Source organism: Callithrix jacchus, chromosome 11, assembly GCF_049354715.1.
Source record: "Callithrix jacchus isolate 240 chromosome 11, calJac240_pri, whole genome shotgun sequence".
NCBI classification, from domain to species: domain Eukaryota; kingdom Metazoa; phylum Chordata; class Mammalia; order Primates; family Cebidae; genus Callithrix; species Callithrix jacchus.
This window is the reverse complement of record NC_133512.1, coordinates 61550373-61577853: the sequence shown is the minus strand read 5'-3', so window position 1 is coordinate 61577853 and position 27481 is coordinate 61550373. Positions and strand designations below refer to the sequence as shown.

Below are 27481 nucleotides of genomic sequence, written 5' to 3'. Positions count from 1 at the left end.
AAGATATTTAAAAATATGTTTATTGTTATCTCTACTAATAATTAAAATGTGTTGGATATAAATAATATGTAAGATTGTATTAACACCAGTGAAGATATTTTATAAGTTAAATTAGTATCATATGTAGTAGTTGGGGAAGTAGTAAAATATATTGAAGAAAGGATAATGAGCCTTTGTATTTGACAATCTATAAAATATATGCAGTCTATAGTTTCTTCTTTAATTCTAGGGCAGCAGGTTGAAAAAAAATCTGTATTCCAAAAGAATGCTCATACAAATATCATTCAGTTACCTTTTTAAAAAAAAAAATTGGCTGAGCACAGTGTCTCATGCCTGTAACCCCAGTGCTTTGGGAGGTTGAGGAGGGGGGTTTCTGCTTGGGCTCAGGAATTTAAGACCAGCCTGGTCAACATAGTGAGACTCTGTCTTTGTGAAAAATTTAAAAGGTAGTTGGGTATGGTAGCATACACCTGTGGTCCCAGCTATCTGGGAGGCCAAGGCAGGAGGATCACTTGAATTTAGGAATTTGAGGCTGCAGTGAGCCATGATCACACTACTACACTCCAACCTGACCTGAACAACAGAGTAAGACCCTGACTCTAGGAGGAAAAAAAGGAAGAAGAAGAATAAAAAATAGATTACTATATCCAGTATTGTCTTAGGGGAAGAGAGGTGTCAATATAAAAGAAGCCTATTTGATCGATTCTTTAAATACTTGAACTAACAAAGAGTAAAGAAAAAGCTACTATATCCAGTATTGTCTTAGGGGAAGAGAGGTGTCAATATAAAAGAAGCCTATTTGATCGATTCTTTAAATACTTGAACTAACAAAGAGTAAAGAAAAAGCTAGAAAACAATTGGGATTTTGGTACACCAATAAGAGTTTCAGAGAAGATACTTTTAGAGCAGGTGGCACACTAATTTGGACTTATTTTATTTTGCTTGGCAAAAGAGCAGATAATGTACTTGATGAAAATGAAATGCTAGAATGAGAGAAGATTATCATTCTAACTGTACATGGTTTGCTATATCTTTGGGAAAAGAAGTAATTGGTAATCTTTTGACACAGGGATGTGCTTTGTGGTTACCTTTTGTGTACCAATATTGGTAATATCCCAAGGCTTGGAGAACTCGATGGTGAAATCACATCTACTTTAGTTGTGCAGCAAGGAAGAACATTAAACTGCAGGTAATCATCTAACCATTCTGTAAGAACCTGAGTCATTTTATTTCTCAGGAATGCAGTTTTGGATTCCTTCTGTTTTCAATTCATGTGTATATGTTAGTCGGTCAAAATATAATCTAGTTCATAGAGGTGATTAAGTAAATCCTGACAGACGAGATAAAAAGAAGACAAAAGAATAGTTGAATGAAGAAGATTATGTGATTACTAGAGTTAGGCTTAGATTGGTCAGTAAAGTCTTACAGAGTTTAGTTTCCATTTAATTCTTATTAAGGAAAATGAGGACTCTGGGTAAAATCAACATATTAAATATATGCATCTACTTTTGCTCCCTTATGAAATCTCACTAAAATGATACCAAACTGATCTTTTTAAAAAGTTCGTATATCCACAGCGAGGCATAGAAAGAGAGAAGAGACAATAGCAACAATATTTTGTTATGTATAAAGCAAATGGATGTGTGTCACATATTGAAGCTGAGAAAGCTGAATTCCTAAGTCAGTAATTAGGAAAACTGAGAATCAATCCAAGATATACTCTTACTTCCTCTCAGGCTCAGAAATTGGCAGCATCATCTACTTTAGGAAGAGGCAGGGAAGGCGTGGAGGAAAGGGGCTGAAATACAGAAAATAGATGAAAGCAGTTAGATACTCAGATTACTTCCCCCAACTCAGCTAAACTGGGGATATCTCTCCCATGGAAGACTGGAAATTTATACTCTATAGAGAATGAAAGAGGAAGTTTCTAAACTGTAGGAGAGCAGGCAGTATTTATATCAATATTGTATGGAAGTAATCCAACCTTAATGGTACCAATTTCCAGTCATCTATTTGGCCTCCTAACTAAATATATGTAGGTTATCAGAGATGTGAAGAAAAGTCTGTAACATGAAAAAAAGGAGACAAAAACAATGAGACAATGAAGGGGAAAAAAATAAAACCACTTATCAATGTTTATGAGAGATAAGACTTCTATAATGAAACAAGAAAATAGGGTGCTTTTAAAAAAACAAAACAAAACAAAACAGAACATTCAGAAAGAAAAAACATAGTAGTTGAAATTCCAGAAAGTAAATTAAAAAAGGAAAAGAAATGGAATATATTAATGGAAAAGAAAATCTTAACATATTAGATAAAGGAAACAGCAAGGAGAAAAATTTCAATGAATAAATCAAGATAATGATCTAGATATAAAGGACTGGAGTTTCCATATTAACAGGCTCTCCAAGTGCTGAATACAATGAGTGAAATTAGAGGTACATCTAGATTTATCATTATGAAATTTTAGAACCTTAGGACAAAGCAAAGAATTCTAAAAGTTTCCAGAGAGGAGAAAAAAATCAGACTTAAGAATTAAAATGGTTTAGGATTTAGCAACAGGAGCCCTGGGAGTCAGAAGACAATAGAGAAAATTATTTACAAACTAGAATTTTGTACTCTGGCAAAATATCAATCAAGTGTGAGGGTAGAAAATAAAGACCTGTTTAGTTATGCTACAAATTTCTCAGGAAGTACTGGAAATTGCACTCCGCTAAAACAAAGTAAATCAAGAAAGAAAAAGACAGGGAATATAGGAAACAAGATACCACAAGGTGAGACAGGGCAGTCACCAAGTTGATAGTGAGATGAAAGTCAAGATTTACATTGCTACGGGCTAATGATTTACATTGCTATGAAACTGGCGCAATCAGAACAGATAAGAGTAGGCCAGAAACTCCAGAGACTTTATAAGTAACAGAAGAATGAATTAAGAGTAGAAGGTGGTTTTCTCTCAGGAGGAGTATATGGAAGAATATCTAGAGAGGCAGAGAACTGCTTTATTGTGTTTTAAAACGGTTTATCTGTTGATTATTTAAACTGTGTCCATATGTAATTTTGATAAAAATAAATGAAGTGAATGGGGATTGAATGTAAATGGGCTAAATGCCCCCATTTAAAAAGCACCAGAGTGACGAGCTGGATAAAAATAAGACCCCATGGTATGCTGTCTTCAAGAGACCCATCTCATATGCAGTGACACCTATAAATTCAAAATGAAGGGAAGGGGGAAAAATCTTCCAAGCAAATGGAAGCCAGGAGAAAAAAACAAACAGGGGCTGCAATCCTAATTTCAGACAAAACATACTTCAAACCAACAAAGATATAAAAAGACAAAGAAGGACATTATGTAATGGTAGAGGGTTCAATTCAGCAAGAAGACCTAACTATTCTAAATATATATGCACCCTACACAGGGTACCCAGATTCATCAAGCAAGTTCTTAAAGACCTACAAAGAGACTTAAACTCCCACACAAACACAGTGGGAGACTTTAACACTTCACTGCCAGTATTAGGTAGATCATCAAGGCAGAAAATTAACAAAGATATTCAGTACCTGAACTCAGTATTGGACCAAATGGATCTGTAGACCTCTATAGATACTTTCCACCTAAAAACAACACAGTATATATTCTTCTCATCATCACATGGCCTATACTCTAAAATTAGATAAAATATGTCCACACAATTGGACATAAAACAATCCTCAGCAAATACAAGATAACTGAAATCTTACCAAACCTACTCTTGGACCACAGCACAATAAAAATAGCAATCAAGACTAAAAATTTCTCAAAACCATGCAATACATAGAAATTAAGCAACCTACTCCTGAAGTGACTTTTGGGTAAATAATGAAATTAAGGCAGAAATCAAGAAGTTCTTTGAAACTAATGAGAAGAAAGATATAACATACCAGAATCTCTGGGACACAGCTAATTTAGTGTTAAGAGGTCAATTTATATCCTAAATGCCCATATAAAAAGTTAGAAAGATCTCAGATTAACAACCTAACATCACAACTAAAAGAACTAGAGAAGCAAGAACAAACCAACCCCATAGCTAGCAGAAGACAAGAAATAACCAAAATCAGAGCTGACCTGAAGGAGATTGAGATGTGAAAAGCCAAGTAAAATATCAAATCTGAGTTTATTTTTTGAAAAAAGAAATAAGAAAATCCACTAGCTAGACTCATGAAGAAAAAAGAGAAGATCCAAATAAATACAATCAGAAATGACAAAGGAGATGTTACCACTGACCCCACAGATATACAGACAATCAGAGACTACTATGAACACCTCTGGCACACAAACTAGAAAACCTAAAAGAGGCTGGGTGTGGTGGTTCATGCCTGTAATCAATCCCAGCACACTGGGAGGCTGAGGTGTGCAGATCACTTGAGGTTGGGAGTTCGAGACTAGCCTGACCAACATGGAGAAACCCCATCTCTACTAAAAATACAAAAATAACCAGGCATGGTGGCACATACCTATAATCCCAGTGACTCAAGAGGCTGAGGCAGGAGAATCACTTGAACCCAGGAGGCGAAGGTTGCGGTGAGCTGAGATGGTACCATTGCACTCTAGCCTGGGCAACAAGAGCAAAACTCCATCTCAAAAAAAAGAAAGAAAAAACTAAAAAAAGAAAAAGAAAACCTAAAAGAGATGGATAAATGTCTGGACTCATGCACACTCCCAAGACTAAACCAGGAAGAAATTGATTTCCTGAACAGACCAATAACAAGCTCCAAAATTGAATCAGTAATAAATAGCCTACCAACCAAAAAAAGGGCAAGACCAAAACAGATTCACAGCCAAATTATACCAGACTTACAAAGAGGATGTACCATTCCTGCTGAAACTATTCCAAAATATTGAAGGACTCCTCCCTATTTCATTCTATGAGGCCGGTATCATCCTCATACAAAAACTTGGCAGAGACACAACAAAAAAAGAAAATTTCAGCCCAATTTTTTTTTTTTTTAATTTTTTACTGGATTTTAGGTTTTGGGGTACATGAGCAGAGCATGTAAGACAGTTGCGTAGGAACACACATGGCAGTGTGCTTTTCTTTCCTTCTCCCCTTCACCCACATTTGGCATTTCTCCCCAGGCTATCCCTCCCCACCTCCCCCTCCCACTGGCCCTCCCCTTTTCCCCCCAATAGACCCCAGTGTTTAGTACTCCCCTTTCTGTGTCCATGTGTTCTCATTTTTCATCACCCACCTATGAGTGAGAATATGCGGTGTTTCATTTTCTGTTCTTGTGTCAGTTTGCTGAGGATGACGTTCTCCAGGTTCATCCATGTCCCTACAAATGACACAAACTCATCATTTCTGATTGCTGTATAATATTCCATGGTGTATATGTGCCACATTTTTCCAATCCAGTCTATTATCAATGGGCATTTGGGTTGATTCCAGGTCTTTGCTATTGTAAACAGTGCTGCAATGAACATTCGTGTACATGTGTCCTTATAGTAGAAGGATTTATAGTCTTTTGGATATATACCCAGTAATGGGATTGCTGGGTCAAATGGAATTTCTATTTCTAAGGCCTTGAGGAATCACCACACCGTCTTCCACAATGGTTGAACTAATTTACACTCCCACCAACAGTGTAAAAGTGTTCCTTTTTCTCCACATCCTCTCCAGCATCTGTTGTCTCCAGATTTTTTAATGATCGCCATTCTAACTGGCGTAAGATGGTATCTCAATGTGGTTTTGATTTGCATCTCTCTGATGACCAGTGACGATGAGCATTTTTTCATATGATTGTTGCCCTCATATATGTCTTCTTTCGTAAAGTGTCTGTTCATATCCTTTGCCCACTTTTGAATGGGCTTGTTTGTTTTTTTCCTGTAAATCCGTTTGAGTTGTTTGTAAATTCTGGATATCAGCCCTTTGTCAGATGTGTAAACTGCAAAAATTTTTTCCCATTCTGTTGGTTGCCGATCCACTCTAGTGACTGTTTCTTTTGCCGTGCAGAAGCTGTGGAGTTTGATTAGGTCCCATTTGTCTATTTTGGCTTTTGTTGCCAATGCTTTTGGTGTTTTGTTCATAAAGTCCTTGCCTACTCCTATGTCCTGGATAGTTTTGCCTAGATTTCCTTCTAGGGTTTTTATGGTGCCAGGTCTTATGTTTAAGTCTTTAATCCATCTGGAGTTAATTTTAGTGTAAGGTGTCAGGAAGGGGTCCAGTTTCTGCTTTCTGCATATGGCTAGCCAGTTTTCCCAACACCATTTGTTAAACAGGGAATCCTTTCCCCCTTGCTTGTTTTTGTCAGGTTTATCAAAGATTGTATAGTTGTAGATATCTTGTGTTGCCTCCGGTGCCTCTGTTTTGTTCCATTGGTCTCTATCTCTGTTTTGGTACCAGTACCATGCTGTTTTGATTACTGTAGCCTTGTAGTATAGTTTGAAATCCGGTAGTGTGATGCCCCCCGCTGTGTTCTTTTTGCTTAGAATTGACTTGGCTATGCGGGCTCTCTTTTGGTTCCATATGAAGTTCATGGTGGTTTTTTCCAGTTCTGTGAAGAAAGTCAATGGTAGCTTGATGGGGATAGCATTGATTCTGTAAATTACTTTGGGCCATGTAGCCATTTTCACGATATTAATTCTTCCTAACCATGAACATGGAATGTTTCTCCATGTGTTTGTGTCCTCTCTGATTTCGTTGAGCAGTGGTTTGTAGTTCTCCTTGAAGAGGTCCCTTACGTTCCTTGTGAGTTGTATTCCAAGGTATTTTATTCTTTTTGTAGCAATTGCGAATGGCAGTTCGTTCTTGTTTTGGCTTTCTTTAAGTCTGTTATTGGTGTAGAGGAATGCTTGTGATTTTTGCACATTGATTTTATATCCTGAGACTTTGCTGAAGTTGCTTATCAGTTTCAGGAGTTTTTGGGCTGAGGTGATGGGGTCTTCTAGGTATACTATCATGTCGTCTGCAAATAGAGACAATTTGGCTTCCACCTTTCCTATTTGAATACCCTTTATTTCTTTTTCTTGCCTGATTGCTCTGGCTAGAACTTCCAGAACTATATTGAATAGGAGTGGTGAAAGAGGGCATCCTTGTCTAGTGTCAGATTTCAAAGGGAATGCTTCCAGTTTTTGCCCATTCAGTATGATATTGGCTGTTGGTTTGTCATAAATAGCTTTTATTATTTTGGGATACGTTCCATCGATACCGAGTTTATTGAGGGTTTTTAGCATAAAGGGCTGTTGAATTTTGTCAAATTCCTTCTCTGCATCAATTGAGATAATCATGTGGTTTTTGTTTTTGGTTCTGTTTATGTGGTGAATTACATTTATAGACTTGGGTATGTTGAACCAGCCTTGCATCCCCGGGATGAATCCTACTTGATCATGGTGAATAAGTTTTTTGATTTGCTGTTGCATTCGGCTTGCCAATATTTTATTGAAGATTTTTGCATCTATGTTCATCATGGATATTGGCCTGAAGTTTTCTTTTCTTGTTGGGTCTCTGCCGGGTTTTGGTATCAGGATGATGTTGGTCTCGTAAAATGATTTGGGAAGTATTCCCTCTTTTTGAATTGTTTGAAATAGTTTTAGAAGGAATGGTACCAGCTCCTCTTTGTGTGTCTGGTAGAATTCGGCTGTGAACCCGTCTGGACCTGGGCTTTTTTTGTGTGGTAGGCTCTTAATTGCTGCCTCGACTTCTGACCTTGTTATTGGTCTATTCATAGTTTCAGCTTCCTCCTGGTTTAGGCTTGGGAGGACACAGGAGTCCAGGAATTTATCCATTTCTTCCAGGTTTACTAGTTTATGTGCATAGAGTTGTTTGTAATATTCTCTGATGATGGTTTGAATTTCTGTGGAATCTGTGGTGATTTCCCCTTTATCATTTTTTATTGCATCTATTTGGTTGTTCTCTCTTTTCTTTTTAATCAATCTGGCTAGTGGTCTGTCTATTTTGTTGATCTTTTCAAAAAACCAGCTCTTGGATTTATTGATTTTTTGAAGGGTTTTTCGTATCTCAATCTCCTTCAGTTCAGCTCTGATCTTAGTTATTTCTTGTCTTCTGCTGGGTTTTGAGTTTTTTTGATCTTGCTCCTCTAGCTCTTTCAATTTTGACGATAGGGTGTCAATTTTGGATCTCTCCATTCTCCTCATATGGGCACTTATTGCTATATACTTTCCTCTAGAGACTGCTGTAAATGTGTCCCAGAGGTTCTGGCACGTTGTGTCTTCGTTCTCATTGGTTTTGAAGAACTTCTTTATTTCTGGCTTCATTTCATTGTTTACCCAGTCAACATTGAAGAGCCAGTTGTTCAGTTTCCATGAAGCTGTGCGGTTCTGGGTCGGTTTCTGTATTCTGAGTTCTAACTTGATTGCACTATGGTCTGAGAGGCTGTTTGTTATGATTTCAGTTGTTTTGCATTTGTTGAGCAGTGCTTTACTTCCAATTATGTGGTCAATTTTTGAGTAGGTGTGATGTGGTGCTGAGAAGAATGTATATTCTGTGGATTTGGGGTGGAGAGTTCTGTAAATGTCTATCAGGTTTGCTTGCTCCAGGTCTGAATTCAAGCCCTGGATATCCTTGTTGATTTTCTGTCTGGTTGATCTGTCTAATATTGACAGTGGAGTGTTAAAGTCTCCCACTATTATTGTGTGGGAGTCTAAGTCTCTTTGTAAGTCATTAAGAACTTGCCTTATGTATCTGGGTGCTCTTGCATTGGGTCCATATATGTTTAGGATCGTTAGCTCTTCTTGTTTTATCGATCCTTTTACCAGTATGTAATGGCCTTCTTTGTCTCTTTTGATCTTTGTTGCTTTAAAGTCTATTTTAACAGAGATGAGAATTGCAACTCCTGCTTTTTTTTGCTCTCCTTTTGCTTGGTAAATCTTTCTCCATCCCTTTATTTTGTGCCTTTGTGTATCCTTGCATGTGAGATGGGTTTCCTGTATACAGCACACTGATGGGTTTTGGATTTTTGTCCAATTTGCCAGTCTGTGTCTTTTGATTGGTGCATTTAGTCCATTTACATTTAGGGTTAATACTGTTATGTGTGAATTTGATACTGCCATTTTGATGCTAAGTGGCTGTTTTGCCTGTTAGTTGTTGTAGAATCTTCATTATGTTGATGCTCTTTAACTTTTAGTGTGATTTTGGAATGGCTGGTACTGTTTGTTCCTTTCTATGTGTAGTGCCTCTTTTAGGAGCTCTTGTAAAGCAGGCCTGGTGGTGACAAAATCTCTGAGTTCTTGCTTATTCGCAAAGGATTTTATTTTTCCTTCACTTCTGAAGCTCAGTTTGGCTGGATATGAAATTCTGGGTTGAAAGTTCTTTTCTTTAAGAATGTTGAATATTGGCCCCCACTGTCTTCTGGCTTGTAGTGTTTCTGCCGAGAGATCTGCTGTGAGTCTGATGGGCTTCCCTTTGTGCGTGACCCGACCTTTCTCTCTGGCTGCCCTTAGTATTTTCTCCTTTATTTCTACCTTGTTGAATCTGACGATTATGTGCCTTGGGGTTGCTCTTCTTGCAGAATATCTTTGTGGTGTTCTCTGTATTTCCTGCATTTGAGTGTTGGCTTGTCTTGCTAGGTGGGGGAAGTTTTCCTGGATGATGTCCTGAAGAGTATTTTCCAGCTTGGATTCATTCTTTTCGTCCCCTTCTGGTACACCTATCAAACGTAGGTTAGGTCTTTTCACATAGTCCCACATTTCTTGGAGACTTTGTTCATTCCTTTTTGCGCTTTTTTCTCTAATCTTGGTTTCTCGTTTTATTTCATTGAGTTGGTCTTCGACTTCAGATATTCTTTCTTCTGCTTGGTCAATTCGGCTATTGAAACTTGTGCATGCTTCGCGAAGTTCTCGTATTGTGTTTTTCAGCTCCTTTAATTCATTCATATTCCTCTCTAAGTTATCCATTCTTGTTATCATTTCCTCATATCTTTTTTTAAGTTCCTTAGTTTCTTTGCATTGATTTAATACATGTTCTTTTAGCTCACAAAAGTTTCTCATTATCCACCTTCTGAAGTCTAATTCCGTCATTTTGTCACAGTCATTCTCCGTCCAGCTTTGCTCCCTTGCTGGTGAGGAGTTTTGGTCCTTTCTAGGAGGTGAGGTGTTTTGGTTTCAGGTGTTTTCCTCCTTTTTTCGCTGGTTTCTTCCCATCTTTGTGGGTTTATCCGCTTGTCGTCTGCGTAGTTGCTGACTTTTTGATTGGGTCTCTGAATGGACACCCAGATTGTTGATGATGAAGTATTTCTGTTACTTGGTTTTCCTTCTACCAGCCTAGCCCCTTCACTGTACGACTGCTGAGGTCCACTCCAGGCCCTGCTTGTCTGGGGTGCACCTCTAGCACCTGTGGCACAGTGAGGGATGCTACCCGTTTCTTTTTCTGCTATCTTTGTCCCAGGATGATGCCTGCCAAATGTCAGTCTTTTGGATATAGAGGGGTCAGGGAGCTGCTTGAGGAGACAGTCTGTACTTTTTTGGAGTTCAGTTGCTGAGCTGTGAGCTCTGTTGTTCATTCCAGGCTGTTAGGCTGCTATGTTTGATTCTGCTGCAACAGAGCTCATTAAAAAAAACCCTTTTTTTCTCAAATGCTCTGTGTTGGGGGGTTCGGGCTTTATTTTTCGATGTCCGATGAGGTGTCCTGCCCAGCTAGAAGGCAGACTAGCCACTGTTTGGCTGCCGAGGCTCCGCCCTGCTGTTGTGTGATTCGCCCTGTTCCTGCAGGCTCTGCTGTGCTCTCCGCCACGCCCTGCGGCAGAGTCTCTTTGTTGTAGCGTGTTGCCTCAGCAACGGCAGGCTGCATCAGCAGTGGGCGTGTATCTCAGTAGGGACGGGTTGCCTCGGCAACGGCTGGCTGCGTCAGCAGTGGGCGTGTATCTCAGTTGGGGCGGGTTGCCTAGGAAGTGGTGGACGCCCCTCCCCCACAGAGCGTCTTGGACCGTCTGCTCGGGATAGTTTGAAATCGCGGTTTTGTTCGTCCCACTGGGTGTCCCAAACGATCTGTCCCTGCAATCCCCTGGGCTGGCCTACTGTCCAAGTCTCGTTCAGTCTCAAGTCCAGCCCTCTCAAGTCTCAGGTTGCTGGTTCAACAGGGCACCCGGACACGCGCGCCCTGTGGGGATTGCTGGGTAGGGCCGTCCGCCGCTGCCCCGGCTGCCGGCTTCGCCAGGCAGACCTACTGCCTGGTGTCCCGTGTCTTTTTTATACTTGGGAGTTTCCCCGTTCTGTGGGCAACAAAGATCAGTCTGGAAATGCAGCTCTGACTCACCGTTTGCGGATTCAACGAGAGCTCCAATCCTGGGTTGTTCTCACAGCGCCATCTTGAGTCACCCCCCGCCAATATTCTTGATGAACATTGATTCAAAATTCCTCAACAAAACACTTGCAAACCAAATTGAGTAGCACATCAAAAAGCATGTCCATCATAATCAAGTAGACTATTTCCGGGATCCACGTTTGGTTTAACATATGCAAATCAATAAATATGTTTTATTACATAAACAAAACTAAAGACAAAAATCACATGATTATGCAAAAAAGGGTTTTGATAAAATCCAACATCATTTCATGCTAAAAACTCTCAATAAGCTAGGTATTAAAGGACCATACCTCAAAATAAGAGTTATCTGTGAAAAGCCCACAGCCAACATTATACTGAATGGACAAAAGCTGGAAGAATTCTCCTTGAAAACTTAACAGGGCAACGATGTCCTCTCTCACACACCTATTCAGCATAGTATTGGAAGTCCTGGCCAGAGCAATTAGGCAAGAATAAGAAATAAAGGACATCCAAATAGGAAGAAAGGAAGTCAAACTTTTGCTCTTTGCTGATGACATGATTCTATATCTAGAAAACCCCATAGTCTTGACCTAAAAGCTCTTTCAGCTGATAAACAACTTCAGCAAAGTTTTAGGATATAAAATCAGCTTACAGAAATTGCTAGCATCCCCATACACCCACAGCAGCCAAGCTGAGAGCCAAATCAGAAATGCAATCCCATTCACAATTGCCATAAAAATAATAAAATGCCTAGGAATACAATGAATCAAGGAAGTGAAAAATCTCTGCAATGACAATTACAAAACACCAATAATCAAAGAAATGAGAGATGCCACAAACAAATGGAAAAAATTCTATGCTTATATATCAGAAGAATCAATATTATTCAAATGTTCATACTGCCCAAAGCAATTTATAGATTAAATGCTATTGCTATTAAATTATCAGTGACATTCTTCACAGAACTAGAAAAAAACTCTTAAAATTCACAGGGACTAAAACGCTGAAGACATCATGTCGCTCAACTTCAAACTATTCTACAGGGCTACAGTAACCAAAACAACAGAGTACTGGTATAAAAACTGGTATGTGGACCAATGGAACAGAATAGAGAGCCCAGAAATAAAGTAGCACACCTATAACCACCTGATGAAGTTATAACCTTTGATGAAGCTGACAAAAGCATGTAATAGAGAAAGGACTCCCTATTCAATAGTGCTGGGATAACTGGTTAGCCATATGCAGAGGATTGAAACTGGACCCCTTCCTTACACTGTATACCAAAATCAATTCAAAATAGATGAAGGACTTAAATATACAACTCAAAACTATAAAAACCCTGGAAGACAACCTAGGCAATACTATTTTGGACATAAGAATAGTCAAAGATTTCATGATGAAGACACGTAAAGCAATCACTGTTCACAGTCACAAAGACATGGAATCAACCTAAATGCCCATCAGTGGCAGACTGGATAAAGAAAATGTGGAGCATATATATATACACCATGGAATACTATGCAGCCTTAAAAAAAGAACAAGATCATGTTCTTCACAGGGACATGGATGGAACTGGAGGCCATCATCCTTAGCAAACTAACATGGGAACAGAGTATCAAATACCACATGTTCTCACTTATAAGTGGGAGCTAAATATTGAGAACACATGGACACAAAGAGGGGAGCAACAGACCCAGGGGCCTACCTGAGGTATGTGATGATGAGGAGTGAATAAGAAAAAATAACTATTGAGTACTAGGCTTAGTAGCTGGGCGATGAAATAATCTGCACAACAAACCCTCATGACATGAGTTTACCTATATAACAATCCTGCGTGTGTACCCCTGAACATAAATTATAAGTTAAAAAAAAGAATGGGGACTTTTATAGTAGCAGTGATATAGCACCATATGAATATACATTTTCAATTCTTACCGTGGTTTTTAAAATCATTTCTAAATAATATGCAGGTTTGCTATATTGAATAGTGATGCTGCAGTAGTTTAGTCATTCTCAAATATAATTGATACATATGCAGTCTTTTTGGGTAAACCAAAACCAATTCTCATCCTTGTCTGAAACACACTTCAAATCTTGAAACCTACTTATCAAATTACATACTACTAATAATGCCTTATTTAACTTTTGTAGCCCAGGTGAAATGATAAAGTTGTTTCAATTCAGGGCCCAGTTATAGTAATTACGTTTAAATCCTAAACTATATCAATTTCTCCAAAGGAATTAGATCAAAAGATTCAATGCCTTTCTCTGAGATTGAACTGGCTTATGCTACTGGTTTTTATTAAATAATCAATAGAATAAAGGAAGCGATATTGCCTACTTTTAAGTTTTTGAGCATGTTTTCAAAATGAATGTAGATGAATAGACTCATTTTTTGCTCTCAATTTGTATTTAGTGGTGGGCATGTTAAGCTTGAAGAAGATGTAGATCTTGGCTATGTGGAAGATGGGACACCTTGTGGCCCCCAAATGATATGCTTAGAACACAGGTGTCTTCCGGTGGCTTCTTTCAACTTTAGCACTTGCTTGAGCAGTAAAGAAGGCACTATTTGCTCAGGAAATGGAGTAAGTATCCAGTCCCTTCTCAGGAGCTATTTCTTTTATATCAGAGAAGCAGATATGGCCCTAAACTATTTATTTTCTTAATTATGGAAAACATGATTGATTATTCATATTTCTAGCTGGTATGTAAACACCAATTTAATTATAGCTATTTGAATATTTCTGTTATATAATCTAAGAAAGCCTGGGAATAAGGAAAAGGATAATTTTTCTAACCAAATTCTTACATTCTTCTTTTTTATCTGCCAACTTTTTACAAGGAGATAAATTTTAAGAAACTATAATGGGATTTTAAGATAAAGAATAAAAATTAGATGTAATGGCCACAGTATTTAACAACTGATGTGGTATAGGCACTGGCAAATCTGAATGGACTATTAATAACTGCTGTAGCCACACCAGTGTGTACAAGCTGAGGATAAGTCCTAAAAATAAAAACAGAATAACTTAGGGAAATGTTTCTAACAGATGTATAGAAAAAATGGCATTTGAAAGACTTTTAATTCTATGCTTTCAGTTATATCTCAGATAATGTATATCCTATACAGGTAAGTTTCCAGGTTAAATATTCATTCTCTACTAGTGATCAAGTTTTCTCATTTTCAGTTAGGAATTCCAATACTACCAAAAATATTTTTGTTCTATTTCTTTCAGCATGCGCTGTGACATTCTTTGTATCTTTGTTCCAGATCCTTTGCTTGAACAGTTATATTATTCAGTTCAGATAAAGGATTCCTGTTTTGGGATTGTAAGCCTTCATTTCTGGTCATTCCATGCATATCCTCAGGGATATGCCAAGAATTTATTTAGGAAAGTAACTAATTGTTCCTTCTTGCCAAAGCATAGGAATTCACATGGCATATAAGAGTAGAGAAGAACAGTGGGCCGGGCGTGGTGGCTCACGCCTGTAATCCCAGCACTTTGGAAGGCCGAGGCGGGTGGATCACGAGGTCAAGAGATCGAGACCATCCTGGTAAACATGGTGAAACTCCGTCTCTACTAAAAATACAAAAAATTAGCTGGGCATGGTGGCATGTGCCTGTAATCCCAGCTACTCAGGAGGCTGAGGCAGGAGAATTGCCTGAACCCAGGAGGCGGAGGTTGCGGTGAGCCGAGATCGCACCATTGCACTCCAGCTTGGGTAACAAGAGCGAAACTCCGTCTCAAAGAAAAAAAAAAGAGTAGAGAAGTCATGTAGTGAGTAGCTCTGCTCCTATGAAGGGGTCTTCCAAGTCTTCTTTCCTTAATCTTTAAGAGGATGTTAGGGAGAAATACTTTTAGGGGATCAGAGGAAAAGAATAATGGAATTTTTCTTGATCATCCGTGCTAATGAATAATCATATCTTATCCATCTTAAGATTCTGAAACAAAACACAAGAGACCAAACATAGTTGTGCTTAGTAACCATTTGTTTAATTAATTAGTAGAAGAAGAACCAATGCAAGTAAATCAGATGACAAATTAGCATTCAGATAATTTAAAATAATTATGCATAATATATAAATACATAATATAATTATGTATTCACAAGAACTATACATAATTATATTTGGGGTAATTTTAACTTACAGCAACTTGAGTCTATATTTGTGACAAAAAATTAATACAAGAAAAATTAATACAAGTATTCTTTATGTACTATGTATTATGTAGTTAAGAGTGTGGGCTTGAAATCATATGGCCTGGGTTTGAATCCCAGCTCTGCTTTTTACTAGCTGGGTAATACTGGGCAAATTTCATAGACTTTGCAATTCAATTTCTTCCTCAATAAAAAGGAGATAATAATAGTGCCTGCTTTAAAGGATTGTGCGAAGAATGAGTTAACTTGTAAAGCACTTAAAACAAGCCCAGGATATGGTAAGTGCAATAAATGTAAGCTATGCTATTTATTATTATTACTGTACCCTGGCATTACTGTCTGTCTTGTCACAATATCATTGATACCATATGACATAGCAACTGATGCTTAGAGAAGCCAAGTGACTTGATTAAGGTCCCTTAGGAAGATAGGAGTGATATGGTGACTCAAATCCAGGCCTTTTAATTTTAAGCCTAAACCTTTTTCTTTCTGCCTATTTGTTAATCTGTAGCTCTTAGTGAAGTTGGGTTATAGTTACATTTGGATGTAGATGTATGTTGTGTTCCTGAAAATTAGATCAGACAAGATAGAAACCCCTGTAGTGAAAACCTGTCTCAGGAGGAACTTAACTCATCTGAAACCTAACTTAACTCTCTCCTGATTCTCTATTCAGAGTTGTTTTGAATTAGATTTAGGTGTATATTCTGTTTCCTGAGTGGACTAATAGAGAGAGATTATTTTCCTATAATGTAAAAAAAAAAAAAATGGTGTCAATTTTATGTGAATCTTTTTTCTGTACTCTGTTTGTGGGAGTTCCTTGACCCTGACATAGCTAGTATCTACAGCATGGATTGAGGTGCCAATGTTATAGCCTTGTGAAACTTACTTCTCAGACCCCTACAAAACATCAGGTCTCCCCTCTTCATCAGACTTTTATCTCATTTTGTTTCCTAAAAAATGAGTAACATTTTTGCATAAAGATGCCTAATAAGGAAGCAAAGAAACCTTTGTATTAGATAACTGACAGATTATTGTACGTCTGCTCAGTTTTTAAAACCTTCCTCATAAAATTTAAGTTAATGAAATTCAAAACAATAATTTCTTTGATTTTTTTTTTTATAGACAGAGATGAATTGCTCTTAAAATTCATCGTTCCCTTTGGGTCAGTTGTTGGTCTCTAGGAAACATTTGTTTGAGGTACTGGAGGGCAAAATAATGTAATTAGTATTAGGAAGAACATACTAATAATTTTTCAGAATTATCAAATTCTAAGCATATCATAGTAGGAAATTAGTGTTTATTTTTCATGCCTCTGTACCAGAGAGTTGACATTTACTCTAGCTTGATTTTGGATTTCAGGTTTGCAGTAATGAGCTGAAATGTGTTTGTAACAGACACTGGATAGGTTCTGACTGCAATACTTACTTCCCTCATAATGATGATGCAAAGACTGGTATCACTCTGTCTGGCAATGGTAAGTACTTAATTTGGTAACATCATGTAGTCTTTATACACAAAGACAGAGAAAACTGCTCTCTGAACACTTTACCTGAGTTATTTTTATGATAAACATCTTCATAATGATGAATTATACAACTGGGGTACATTTTATGAAACTGATTATGTCCATTAAATTATAATAATATGTAATATTATGTACACTTAGTCTATTTAATTTAGCCTTATCTTGACCTACTTTATTCTGAGATTTTTCAAGTATTATACCTGTCTGAGGCTTTCAATAAACTATAACATTTCTTTTAAATGAAGAAAGTAGTCAGGCCGGGTGTTGTGGTTCACACCTGTAATCCTAGCACTTTGGAGGCCAAGGCAGGTGGATCACCTAAGGTCAGGAGTTCAAGACCAGCCTGACCAACATGGTTAAACCCCGTCTTAAAAGAAAAAAAAAAAAAGAAAGTAGTCATAACTCATAACTGTGTGAATTTAAAGGAAGAGTTTTAAATTTTTGAACTAAATAATTTACAAGAATTAATTTATTTTTAAATATTTTAATATTGTTTATTATAGAACCTCATTATTGTGCAACCCCAGTTCTGTAGCCTGAACTAGAAGCAGTAGTCCTGGCCAAGGTTCCTGGAGGGGTTTTAAGGACATGGATAAGAAATAGCAGATGCAGTCCTAACAACTAGGGTGGCCCAAGTGGGAATATAGAAACTGAATGCAGATGGTTGAAAGAACTCATATATTGTAGGTAAATGTCCCCTTTTACACTATTTCACCATTTTATTATTGAGTATTCTTTTATACAATATAATGCTCAAATCTCGAAGTTCATTCTAATAATCGAGAAAGGTAAACAGTCTTAGCTAATAATGACTTTTATAAAGAAAATCATAGGATGACTAAGATTTTAGAGTGCCAGTCTTAGCAGTGGTAGTGTGGAGCTTGTTCCAGTAGTTAATTCAAAGACAATAATATTTAGGTACATGGATTTAAGTAACTTGTCAAAACCATACCCATTACTTAGAAATAAATACGATAAACATCTAAGTTTATTGCTCCCTGTTAAGTCCCTGGAAGAAAAGGAAGGACAGACATGCTAGGTCTTGTAGTAAGAAAATCCTAGTGACCCAAGGGATCTTCTGGTAGCTGCATCTGTGCATCCCACAGAAGACCTGGTAGGTTGGAGTCCACCAGTCTGCTCAGATATCCTAGCCCTGCTGTCTGATATGACTTCTGAGGGCTCCCAGACAGAGGCTGCCACTCCTGTCATGGAGAATTGAAATCTCAAGTAACCCTGGACTCCTGACCTTTGATGTGTAAAAGGATGCCTCAGCAATGGAGCAGGCAAAGGTGGATCTAAGCTGCTCTGGATGAAAGCTCTGCAGTTAACCATGTGGCATAAATTATTATCAGCAAAGCAGGCCTTCTGGTGTCAGAGCCACACCTCATTCAGATCAGTCTTTTTTGCCTTTGAGCCCTCCCTTGAGCTTATTGACCAAGACTTTGACTCATGGTGTCTTTCTGCTGTTATGATCCTCTAAAAGATTTTATCTCAGCCTGCCTGACAGTGGATACTGGTACAACAATGCATCACTGTGTCCTAGGCTTCAACCCTGCCCTGGATTCTGCCTGCCTGTCTCTCTGCCAGTGTGGTGCTGCCTCCCTCTCCTGCCACATCAGCTTCTATCCTCCAGCTCACTCAACTCTTTTTTTCCTTTGGGTTTTCCTTCTCTAGAATGCCACAGCCATCATTGCCCAGACTGGGAATTACAAGCCCAGTGTTTTTATCATCTACACCACCTGGGCAGTAATCACAGAAGTCTGTGGACATGTTTTCTCCCTTAAGAAGCACATATTCACTTTGAGAGATGAAATATAACACACAATCACACACACACACACACACACACACACTCATACAACTAAGAGCAATAAGGACCTTGCTTTAGTTGTCAAAATGGAGTGATTTGCACAATAACATTTCTGGAATTTCTGAGAAAGAGGTAAGGATCAAAAGGAATACAGATTTTCTACAAGTTCCTCCCTAAGTATCATTACTCTTCCCTCTTTTAGTTTAATGACATCATGTTTTCTGGAAAATATAACTGTGCAAAATGTACTTGGACAAGAATTAATACCAGATACTATTTTTAAAACAACTGATGTGGGTTGCTGGATTATATTTGATTTTCCTTTCCTTTGAAATATACCCATTTTTGAAAACAGTGTTGTTCGTGTGATGATTACAAATCTGAACAATAAAGTTTCTGAAAGAATTTTATACCACTGATCTTCCTTCTTTCTTTTTTCCCTCTCAGGTGTTGCTGGCACCAATATCATAATAGGCATAATTGCTGGCACCATTTTAGTGCTAGCCCTCATATTAGGAATAACTGCGTGGGGTTATAAGTAAGTGAAATGTCTCAGTCTTGTTACTGTCAAAATATATTTCTGAACATTTGATTATATGAAAACATATAGAAAGTTTCGTTTCATTGGTTGAATATACTTACAATGAAAATCAGTCTGGCTTAGCAGCCAGTCAGTGCTTGTTCTTGGCATGGCAAGGAGTGATAAAAACATCATTTCTTAGATTTCCAGACAACTTCCTTCCATTGTAAAAGGACTAGGTATTTTTTTAAAATCATTGCAGTGAATTGAAATCAGTCTAAATTTTTAAAAATTTTTAAGTGTAACTTTTGAAGAGACTTTGATAGCCTTAAACATTTTGCTCAGTAAATGCCTTCAAACGTTGTAAACTTACTATTTAATGCATTCAGTTTCCTTTTTATGATTTATGTAATCTGAAAAGAAACCAGTGTATTCAGTTTCTTTTTAAGTGCTTCAGTCTTATGATGTGAAAAATTGCCTTGTATTCAAATAACTAACTTAAGTTTAATAAGTTAAAACTTAAATATAGTGAACCTTAAGTGTTCTTTAATATTTCAACTTAAAATCATATTCTGCTGATCCTTGATGATGATGTTCCAGCCCACAGGCCTGGGATTTTTCTCCATTTGGAAGGCCTGCAGCTTGTGCTAGGCATTCTGGGCATTACCGCATTTCATAGCACATTTTTCCTTATGGACCAAACTTAGATAACTCAAAGTTTTGGGAATTAGAATCAAAAGTTTAGACTTTTACCCCAAACTTTTTGATAGACTCAGCTTTGTTCTGTGAGTTAACATATGTTGAACACTCAAAGTAGTACCTGGCCCACAGTAAGCCATGTGTAATTGTTTGCCTTTATTATTTTCACTTAACATGGTCTTAAACCAATTGCACCAAAGGAAACACCTTTATAGTATACATGGTAATTGCTTGTGAGGCAAAACAATGAAAGACTTTCTTTGGTTGAAAGGGAGAGCAGTTAGTTTACTGCCAGGATAAGTTTTACACACTACAAACATTAATAATACAGGCATTTGTGGAAGACTATATATAACGAGTAGCACAGACAGCATAGTACAGTTTGGCCTAACGTGGTTGACAAGACATCATAGTGAAGGAGAGCACAGCTTTTCCCTGGTTAAGTGAACACCTAGCCCTGTACCATATAGTCTTCCACAAATGCCTGTATTATTAATGCTTGTAGCATACAAAACTTATCCTGGCAGTAAACTAATTGCTTTCTCTTTTCAGCTAAACAAACTCTTTCATGGTTTTGACCTCACACGCAATTGCCATATACACATATAAAGGTGTTTCCTTTGGCGCAGTTGGTTTAAGACCATGTTAGATGATAATAAGTTCATGACAGATGCTTACAACCTATGGAGCTCTTTGGTGTACAGGTTACTAGGTATATTTCACTTAGATTCACATCTCAGCATAACATTTGGAATTATGAAATCATATATCTCATAGGAAGGCTTTTCTGTTTGTCATTTGATTTCTCCTTGCACCACAAGCAAATTAGCTCTATGTTGGAGTCACACCATTCCTCTGACTTAATGCATGATTTAAGTAGTAATTGCCATCACAAACATTGTTGTTTTGAAGTAGCTCAGTGGTTTCATTTGGTTATGCGAAAAAGGAAAGAAAAAAATTGTTTATTCTGGAGTATGTGATTTTCTGCCACCTAGTGATGGAAGTGGATATTTCACTTGTACGATCTTGGAAAACCTACCTTTTAGAAACTTAAACACTCCTATTACTTATTAAATTATGTGTCTATTTGCTTTTATTGATTAGAATGAAAGGCACCTTTTCTGTATGTGATTTCTTATTTTTATAGCATTCTTTTGAGGTTTGTTCATTTCTGAATATATGCACTTTGCAACTTGATTAAGGAAAAAGACAAACCTTGTGCATACTGTGGTATCCTCTTTATAAATAAGTAGTCCAAATACCTAAAGTTTTAATGTTTCTAAAATTATTCAGAATATATTTAGGAATAGAATGGGAATGTAGACATTTTAGTAGAGGAATTAAATTCATGAATACGATGTTTTACTTATTCTATTTGAAATTTAAAACCAGATTTAGAACCTGAGAACTCATTTTCTCATTAGTCTGTTTATTTAAACTTTCTAGCCCTTCTCCATGCCTTGGGGTGGAGAACAGCAGGAACAAAAAATGTAGAATGCTCGTTTGTAACTGTATGGCTTGGGAAATCAGATTGAGGGAATAAAAAGCAAAACATGTTGAAAAGAAAGATACCAGGCTGATTTTCCCCCCATCTGATAGTTTCTAGAATTAAAAATAATAACAAATTGTCACCTTTGCCCTCATGTGCCTTTTATCAAACATGATACTTATAATGTGGATGAAATAGACTGGCAAGTAATGATGTTACCAATGAAATCCATATGAAAACATTATCCTTGATCTTAGAGGAAGCAGCCCAAAACTACTCAGTTGTATGACCTTTCTAACATGTCTCCAGAATATTAACACTTAATTTTATCAAGATATAAAGTTAGCAGTGAATTCTTGAAAAGTTACTGGTACTGCACTACCCTACCACACCCTTTAGAGTAATTTTTTAAATAAGATCCACTTAGTTGGAAATGTATTTAAGTTGATTTTAGCTTATGGTTAGATAAACACAGAGACTAAACATTGAACAAGTATTTCCAATGTGAAGCTTCAGCAAATAAGTAGTAATTACTTAGGAGATCCTTAACTGCCATGAATTAACTCACTCCTGTTTATCATACCTGATGAAGTAGAATGTTCTGGTATTCACTTATATCCTCTTTTTTCAAATTCTTATGAATAAGTATAGTGTGGGGTTTGTATTCCATTAGGAATGAATTATGATTTTATTTCTATGAAAATACAGTTATTTATATAAGTAACTTGATTCATTAATTTCATTATTTAAATTAATATATGTCTGAAGACCTGTATTTGAAATAAGTTTTACTTTAGAGCAGTGACTGATGTTGAGAAAACAGTTCCTCTTTAATGGCTGCAGCATATTAATGTTTTTAAAAATGGATAGTTGTTAGACAATGCTGTCACTCTTTGTCGCCTCTCCTAATCATGAGGTGACAATTTTTGTGTATGCATTCCCCATTTTAATTCTGTAATTTGAAATCCTCTAGTGAAGACTTTTCAGTGAAAGCTAGAGCTTTTATGTTTAGTGCTTCCTCTTGATGTCCTTCCAGAGGTAACTAACTCTTGTGTTTCTCCCCTCTCTCTTCTTGTCCATGAAAAGAAACTATCGAGAACAGAGGTATGTGATAAAAATAATGTGAACATATAATTGGAAGGTTTGACTCATATTAGCATTGTGGGAATTCATACCTGCAATTATAATTAAGTTCATTTTGTTTTTATGGCACAGTGATCATACACTAATTGTGATTTTTTTATTATCTTGAGATAATTTGAATGATGGTGCTGTGAAATATAATTTAAAATAGATATGACATTTAATTTTAATGGTTATTTTATCCAATAATACTAAAATTAGTAGAGATTCTCGCTTTTTTACAAATAGTAATATATAGAGAAATTGATTTGTTTTTCATCTAAAACAAACTTCCTCTATGTTAAGGTGCCACATGTGTTTACATTAATATTAGCTTTTCTTCATGTTTATAGTACTCTTATTGCCTAATACTTACTGAGGGAATTTATTTGTTGCTCTTGTTATATTGATAATGTTTATTCATAAATGACAAAGTTTGTTTGGGCAGTGTTGCTGTTGGGAATGCTGTAGCATTTGATGAGCCTGATTATCTCTGCCTAAGGAATTTTTTTGTATAGATTAGGAAATCAAACATTTAAAGAAAGAATTTGCATAGTTGGAATCTCTGATAGTCTTATGTATTCTTTTTTAATAAAAATGCCTAATTCTTGAGAGAGTCAGACACCCTATATAGCATAACCTTAAAAATCTATGTTTAACCAACAGTTTGGATAGACTGTTGGTTAAAAAGAGATACAAAGCATTCATGCTGTTCTATAACAATTGCCTATTTTATCTAAATCTAAATTAGTGCATAATACTGGAATGCACGCTTCCAATATTCTCTTCACACTTAAAAAGTCACTAGTGCTGTTAGCTACTGATAAAAAATGCTATCCTAGAAACTGATAACCTAGACCAGGTCTTACACATGATATGGTATTTAGTTCTATACTCATGGTATTTATACAGATTCCTATTTATTTAACCTTTTCCATTGTGGAATTGCATCCCTGTGATACCTTATCAATAAGCTGTATAAATCTGGTAATTTGTCATGCTTCGTCACAACTTTCATTTTTTTCACAAAGCAAAATTTTAAACTTTGCTCTTTTTAAAAATAAATTAAAACTCCCATAAGGCTTTAACCGTAAGTATCTATAGAATCTGTATAAATATATGGTGCCCATGGGTTACCATTCGAAATCCTGATCAGTTGTGTAGACAACAGAAAATACCTTGCCCTAGAGTGACTAACTCATCATTAATGGAAAAAGTACTGAGACAAAATTACATTTTATAAACAACCAGATTTCTTCGTTATATGTTTTAAACTCTTGTGTTCAAAAGCACTTGAATAGAGCAGGAGCCGCTGTTTAGGCTTTCTGTTGGGTAGAAGTTGATTGGTAGTATTGGAAATCTAAGTCTGGTGAGTTTCTTTAGTGGAAAATAGAATTAGGCAAATCAAATTAAAAAGATTAATGATTCAGCTTCATTTCCCAGGAGCTAAACCTATAATGTAATTTAATATTGCTGAATATATGAAAAAGAAAGTGAAATGTCTCATATGTAGCATAAGTAAAGCTAGCACAGTGCTCTAAGATGTGTTCTCATTAGGGATTCTACCAGAATAAGGGAATTGCCCACACTTTAGAAAAATGATTAATATTGAAAAATATGCACAAATTTTTTGTTCTAACTCAATATGAACAGAGATATAGTTAAGAACATTTTCACGTGAAGAATCTCCTTTATGTGCCTGATATAATTTCATGTCTCCTGGTATTACTGAGTCATCATTTCATTGATCTGGTTACTCTTTTGGAATCTAGCCTATCATATTTTGAGAGTTGTCACATCTTCAGTGGGTATTTATTTTATATATTTTGATATATGTCAACACAACCTTTTTTTTGTCCTTGGCCATAACTAATGAATACTGAGTTTGTACAGTAGGTCTCAAAGTGGAGAAATGGCAAAGAATAGACTTTAGATCAGGAAGTAGTGAATGTATAGGTGTTTTCTAAATGATTTTCCTTTTTGAGAATACATGTTAGTGATTACAGAGAAAGTGGTAAGGCGAGCAGACCAATGCATGCATTAAAAAACGTTCAGTCCTGTGAAGATCTTCCCAATTCCAAAAGATATCAGGAAGTAAAATTAAGAATTTTGAGTTGTTATTGCTTTTAAATTGCATTTTTCTTTGAGGCTCTATGGTAGGGAAACCAATCTACAAGGAATCAGAAATCTACTAGTATGTGATATTGGAAAATCAAACTTTCCTCAACTTTGAAATCAAGTAAGGTTTGTGGCAATCTGCAAAGCATTTTGGTGAAGGGAAATTATTAGCATGTGGTCTTGGAAGACTGCATTTCTCTAATCTTTGAATGAATGAGGTCAATGTAGTTGCTCTCAAAGAGGAAGGCAGGATATGTGAGGCTCACATATCCTGGTTGTGGTGGTGACAATATTGGTGAATGTAACTTTTGCTTTGACACTAAGTGCAAGACATAGTAAGTACAATAGCCAGTTATCAGATTTTTAATACTGTTGCAGTGGCTCAGAAGTGCCAAACTGGGCATAACTTTCCTATTCCTAGAGAGGACAGGCAAGTAATTCTGTGACTGAGTTTCATAACCAGATACATTTTCTCTCCTGAGAATGGGTCCTCAAGGTTTTCAGTATAGAGAAGGATTATATTGTATGTTGACTTGCAAGTTTGATAAAAAGGTGAGAAGCAGACCCATTTTTTTTCTTTTTGTTCACAAACTTCATAATAAAAGGAAACCCGAAGCTCCATTCAGGGGCATAGTAAAGGCAGAACTCCACATATGTACAACATCACTTTAAATCTGCTAGTGTCTTGTGATGGGCAGAATTGTGGAACCAGGGAGCCACAGCCTTAGATATTAGGTAATTAGAAGGATGGTTATGTTTATCCTTTTATTTAAAATATTCAGGAAAGAAAACTGCTCCAGTTTTTTCAGTTGATATTACTATTTATATTGTAGCACAATTGCTTTAGGACTTAGAACCTATATGACTTGTAATGGGAATTATAAGTGGGTTTTAGTTTTTAGGGTAAGCTTGCGAATAGCAATAGAATAAGAAACATTAACTGAACTTAGATATATAAAACATCCATATTTAGCTGAAATCTTATTCTATTCCTTTGTCTGAGATGAACACACACCATTATGATTGATGATAAATAGAAAAAATAATTAGATTATATCTTTTTGATCTATGATTTTACTTTAAACAGAATCTCCTCCCCTGCCCCATTTCTTTTGTCTCTCACCTCTTTTAGCCACTTTATTTTCTGCTTGTGAACTTCCTATCTTTTTTCCAAACCTTTCTCAGTTTGTTTTTATATTATTGTTATTCTTTCAGTGATATTCCTGCATCTGTCAGTGTGACTTGGCACACATTATACAGTATTTCTTAAAACAGTAAAGTAACAATTCCAGTAAGTGACAGCCCAGATACCAGCCAAGCATTGGAGAAGTGCATCCTTCAGCATTAAAGTTAAGAGTTGGTTAAATGGTTTTCCCCCAACATTCTAAGTATGCATAAGAATTATTAAGATAAATATAATTCAAGGGATGCTTTTAGGAAATATTAGACTTCTCTCATAACAGCACCAATTTGCCTAAAGGTTTTGGGGTGATCAAGAAACGGTCTTACTTAATGTTTAAATTTAGAATGCTAACATAACAACTAGATGATTTATAATTATGAACACATTAAGAGTTGTTTTCTGAAGTGGAATAAGAATAAGCAAGCAATAAGCATAGTATTATAGACCTGGAGAGAAATAATTGTATAAATTAGCTCCTCCAGAATCATTAAGTTACAGGGGTTGGTCTTTACCTTAGAAAATAGGGAATACATTCAAAAGAATGTTACTTAATGGGATGCATCAATTCAAAACACCAAATGAAATGCCAAAGGTGTACAGAGAAGAAAAAGACAACATGTAATTAATGTAGGGAGAGATACGTTTTGAGGGAAAAAAACCTAGTTACATAAGTGTTTATTTTATTTTGGCTATTGTCCGCTAAAAAATCATGCACATCTAAAATATTTGCATGTAATATGAGTAATATGAGGTAATTTTCCCATTATAAAATTCAGCCCTAATCAGGCCGCCTAATGTGGTGATCACTTTTAGTTTCCAAAATTTGGTGAAATAAGGAAGCATTCAAGATTTAGGAATAAAGCCATAAAGAAAATAAAGGACTGGAAAAAGAAGTTTGATTTAAAATTTAAAAAGGATCATTTATTTAGCCATTTATAATCTTTCTCAATAAATGATGAAAAGTTATTTTATTTATCATGGGGGCTTGATAGTCTCTATTAAAGCAAGAAGAATTAGATTGGTTATAATATGCAATTAATAACTGTAAAAAGGACAAATTTCTAGACAATGAAGGATGTTAAACATTATTCATTTTTTTTGAGATGGAGTCTCGCTCTGTCGCTCAGGTTGGAGTACAGTGGCATGATCTCGGCTCGCTGCAACCTCCACCTCCCAGGTTCAAGTGATTCTCCTGCCTCATCCTCCTGAGTAGCTGAGATTACAGGCATGCACCACCACACCTGGCTAAGTTTTTTGTATTTTTGGTAGAGATGAAGTTTCACCATGTTGGTCAGGCTGGTCTCAAACTCCTGACCTTGTGATCCGCCCTGCTCGGCCTCCCAAAAACATTATTCTTAAGAGATCTTTAACAAAATTTATAACCTATCATTGACATATACCATATGAAGAAAGTTACATTCACTCCTCATGTAATTTTAAGGAAAAGGCAGCGATTTTCTGTCATTCGGAGGTTTTGCAATGACATAGATAAGAATCTGATCTGCTCAATGTAATGAAAAGAAGATGGTGCTCCAAAAGTACATTGAACTGAAACTCCCTTCCAACCCCTTGACTGAAACCCACAGTTTATGACATATT

General features: G+C 36.5%; 1 protein-coding gene across 37 annotated transcripts in view; it reads left to right on the top strand.

Moving 5' to 3' along the window:
* ADAM22 (ADAM metallopeptidase domain 22) overlaps positions 1–27481 on the top strand; it is a 279921-nt gene that overhangs the window by 227379 nt on the left and 25061 nt on the right. For 31 of the 37 annotated variants that reach the window (XM_017975383.5, XM_054237342.2, XM_054237343.2 and 28 more), the window contains 5 exons: positions 1070–1189; positions 13672–13840; positions 16776–16890; positions 19199–19289; positions 22546–22563. In XM_017975383.5, the coding sequence (XP_017830872.4) occupies positions 1070–1189; positions 13672–13840; positions 16776–16890; positions 19199–19289; positions 22546–22563 (513 nt within the window). The remainder of the gene's footprint in view (positions 1–1069; positions 1190–13671; positions 13841–16775; positions 16891–19198; positions 19290–22545; positions 22564–27481) is intronic. The other 6 variants (XM_078342932.1, XM_054237345.2, XM_078342931.1 and 3 more) reach the window with 1 other exon arrangement.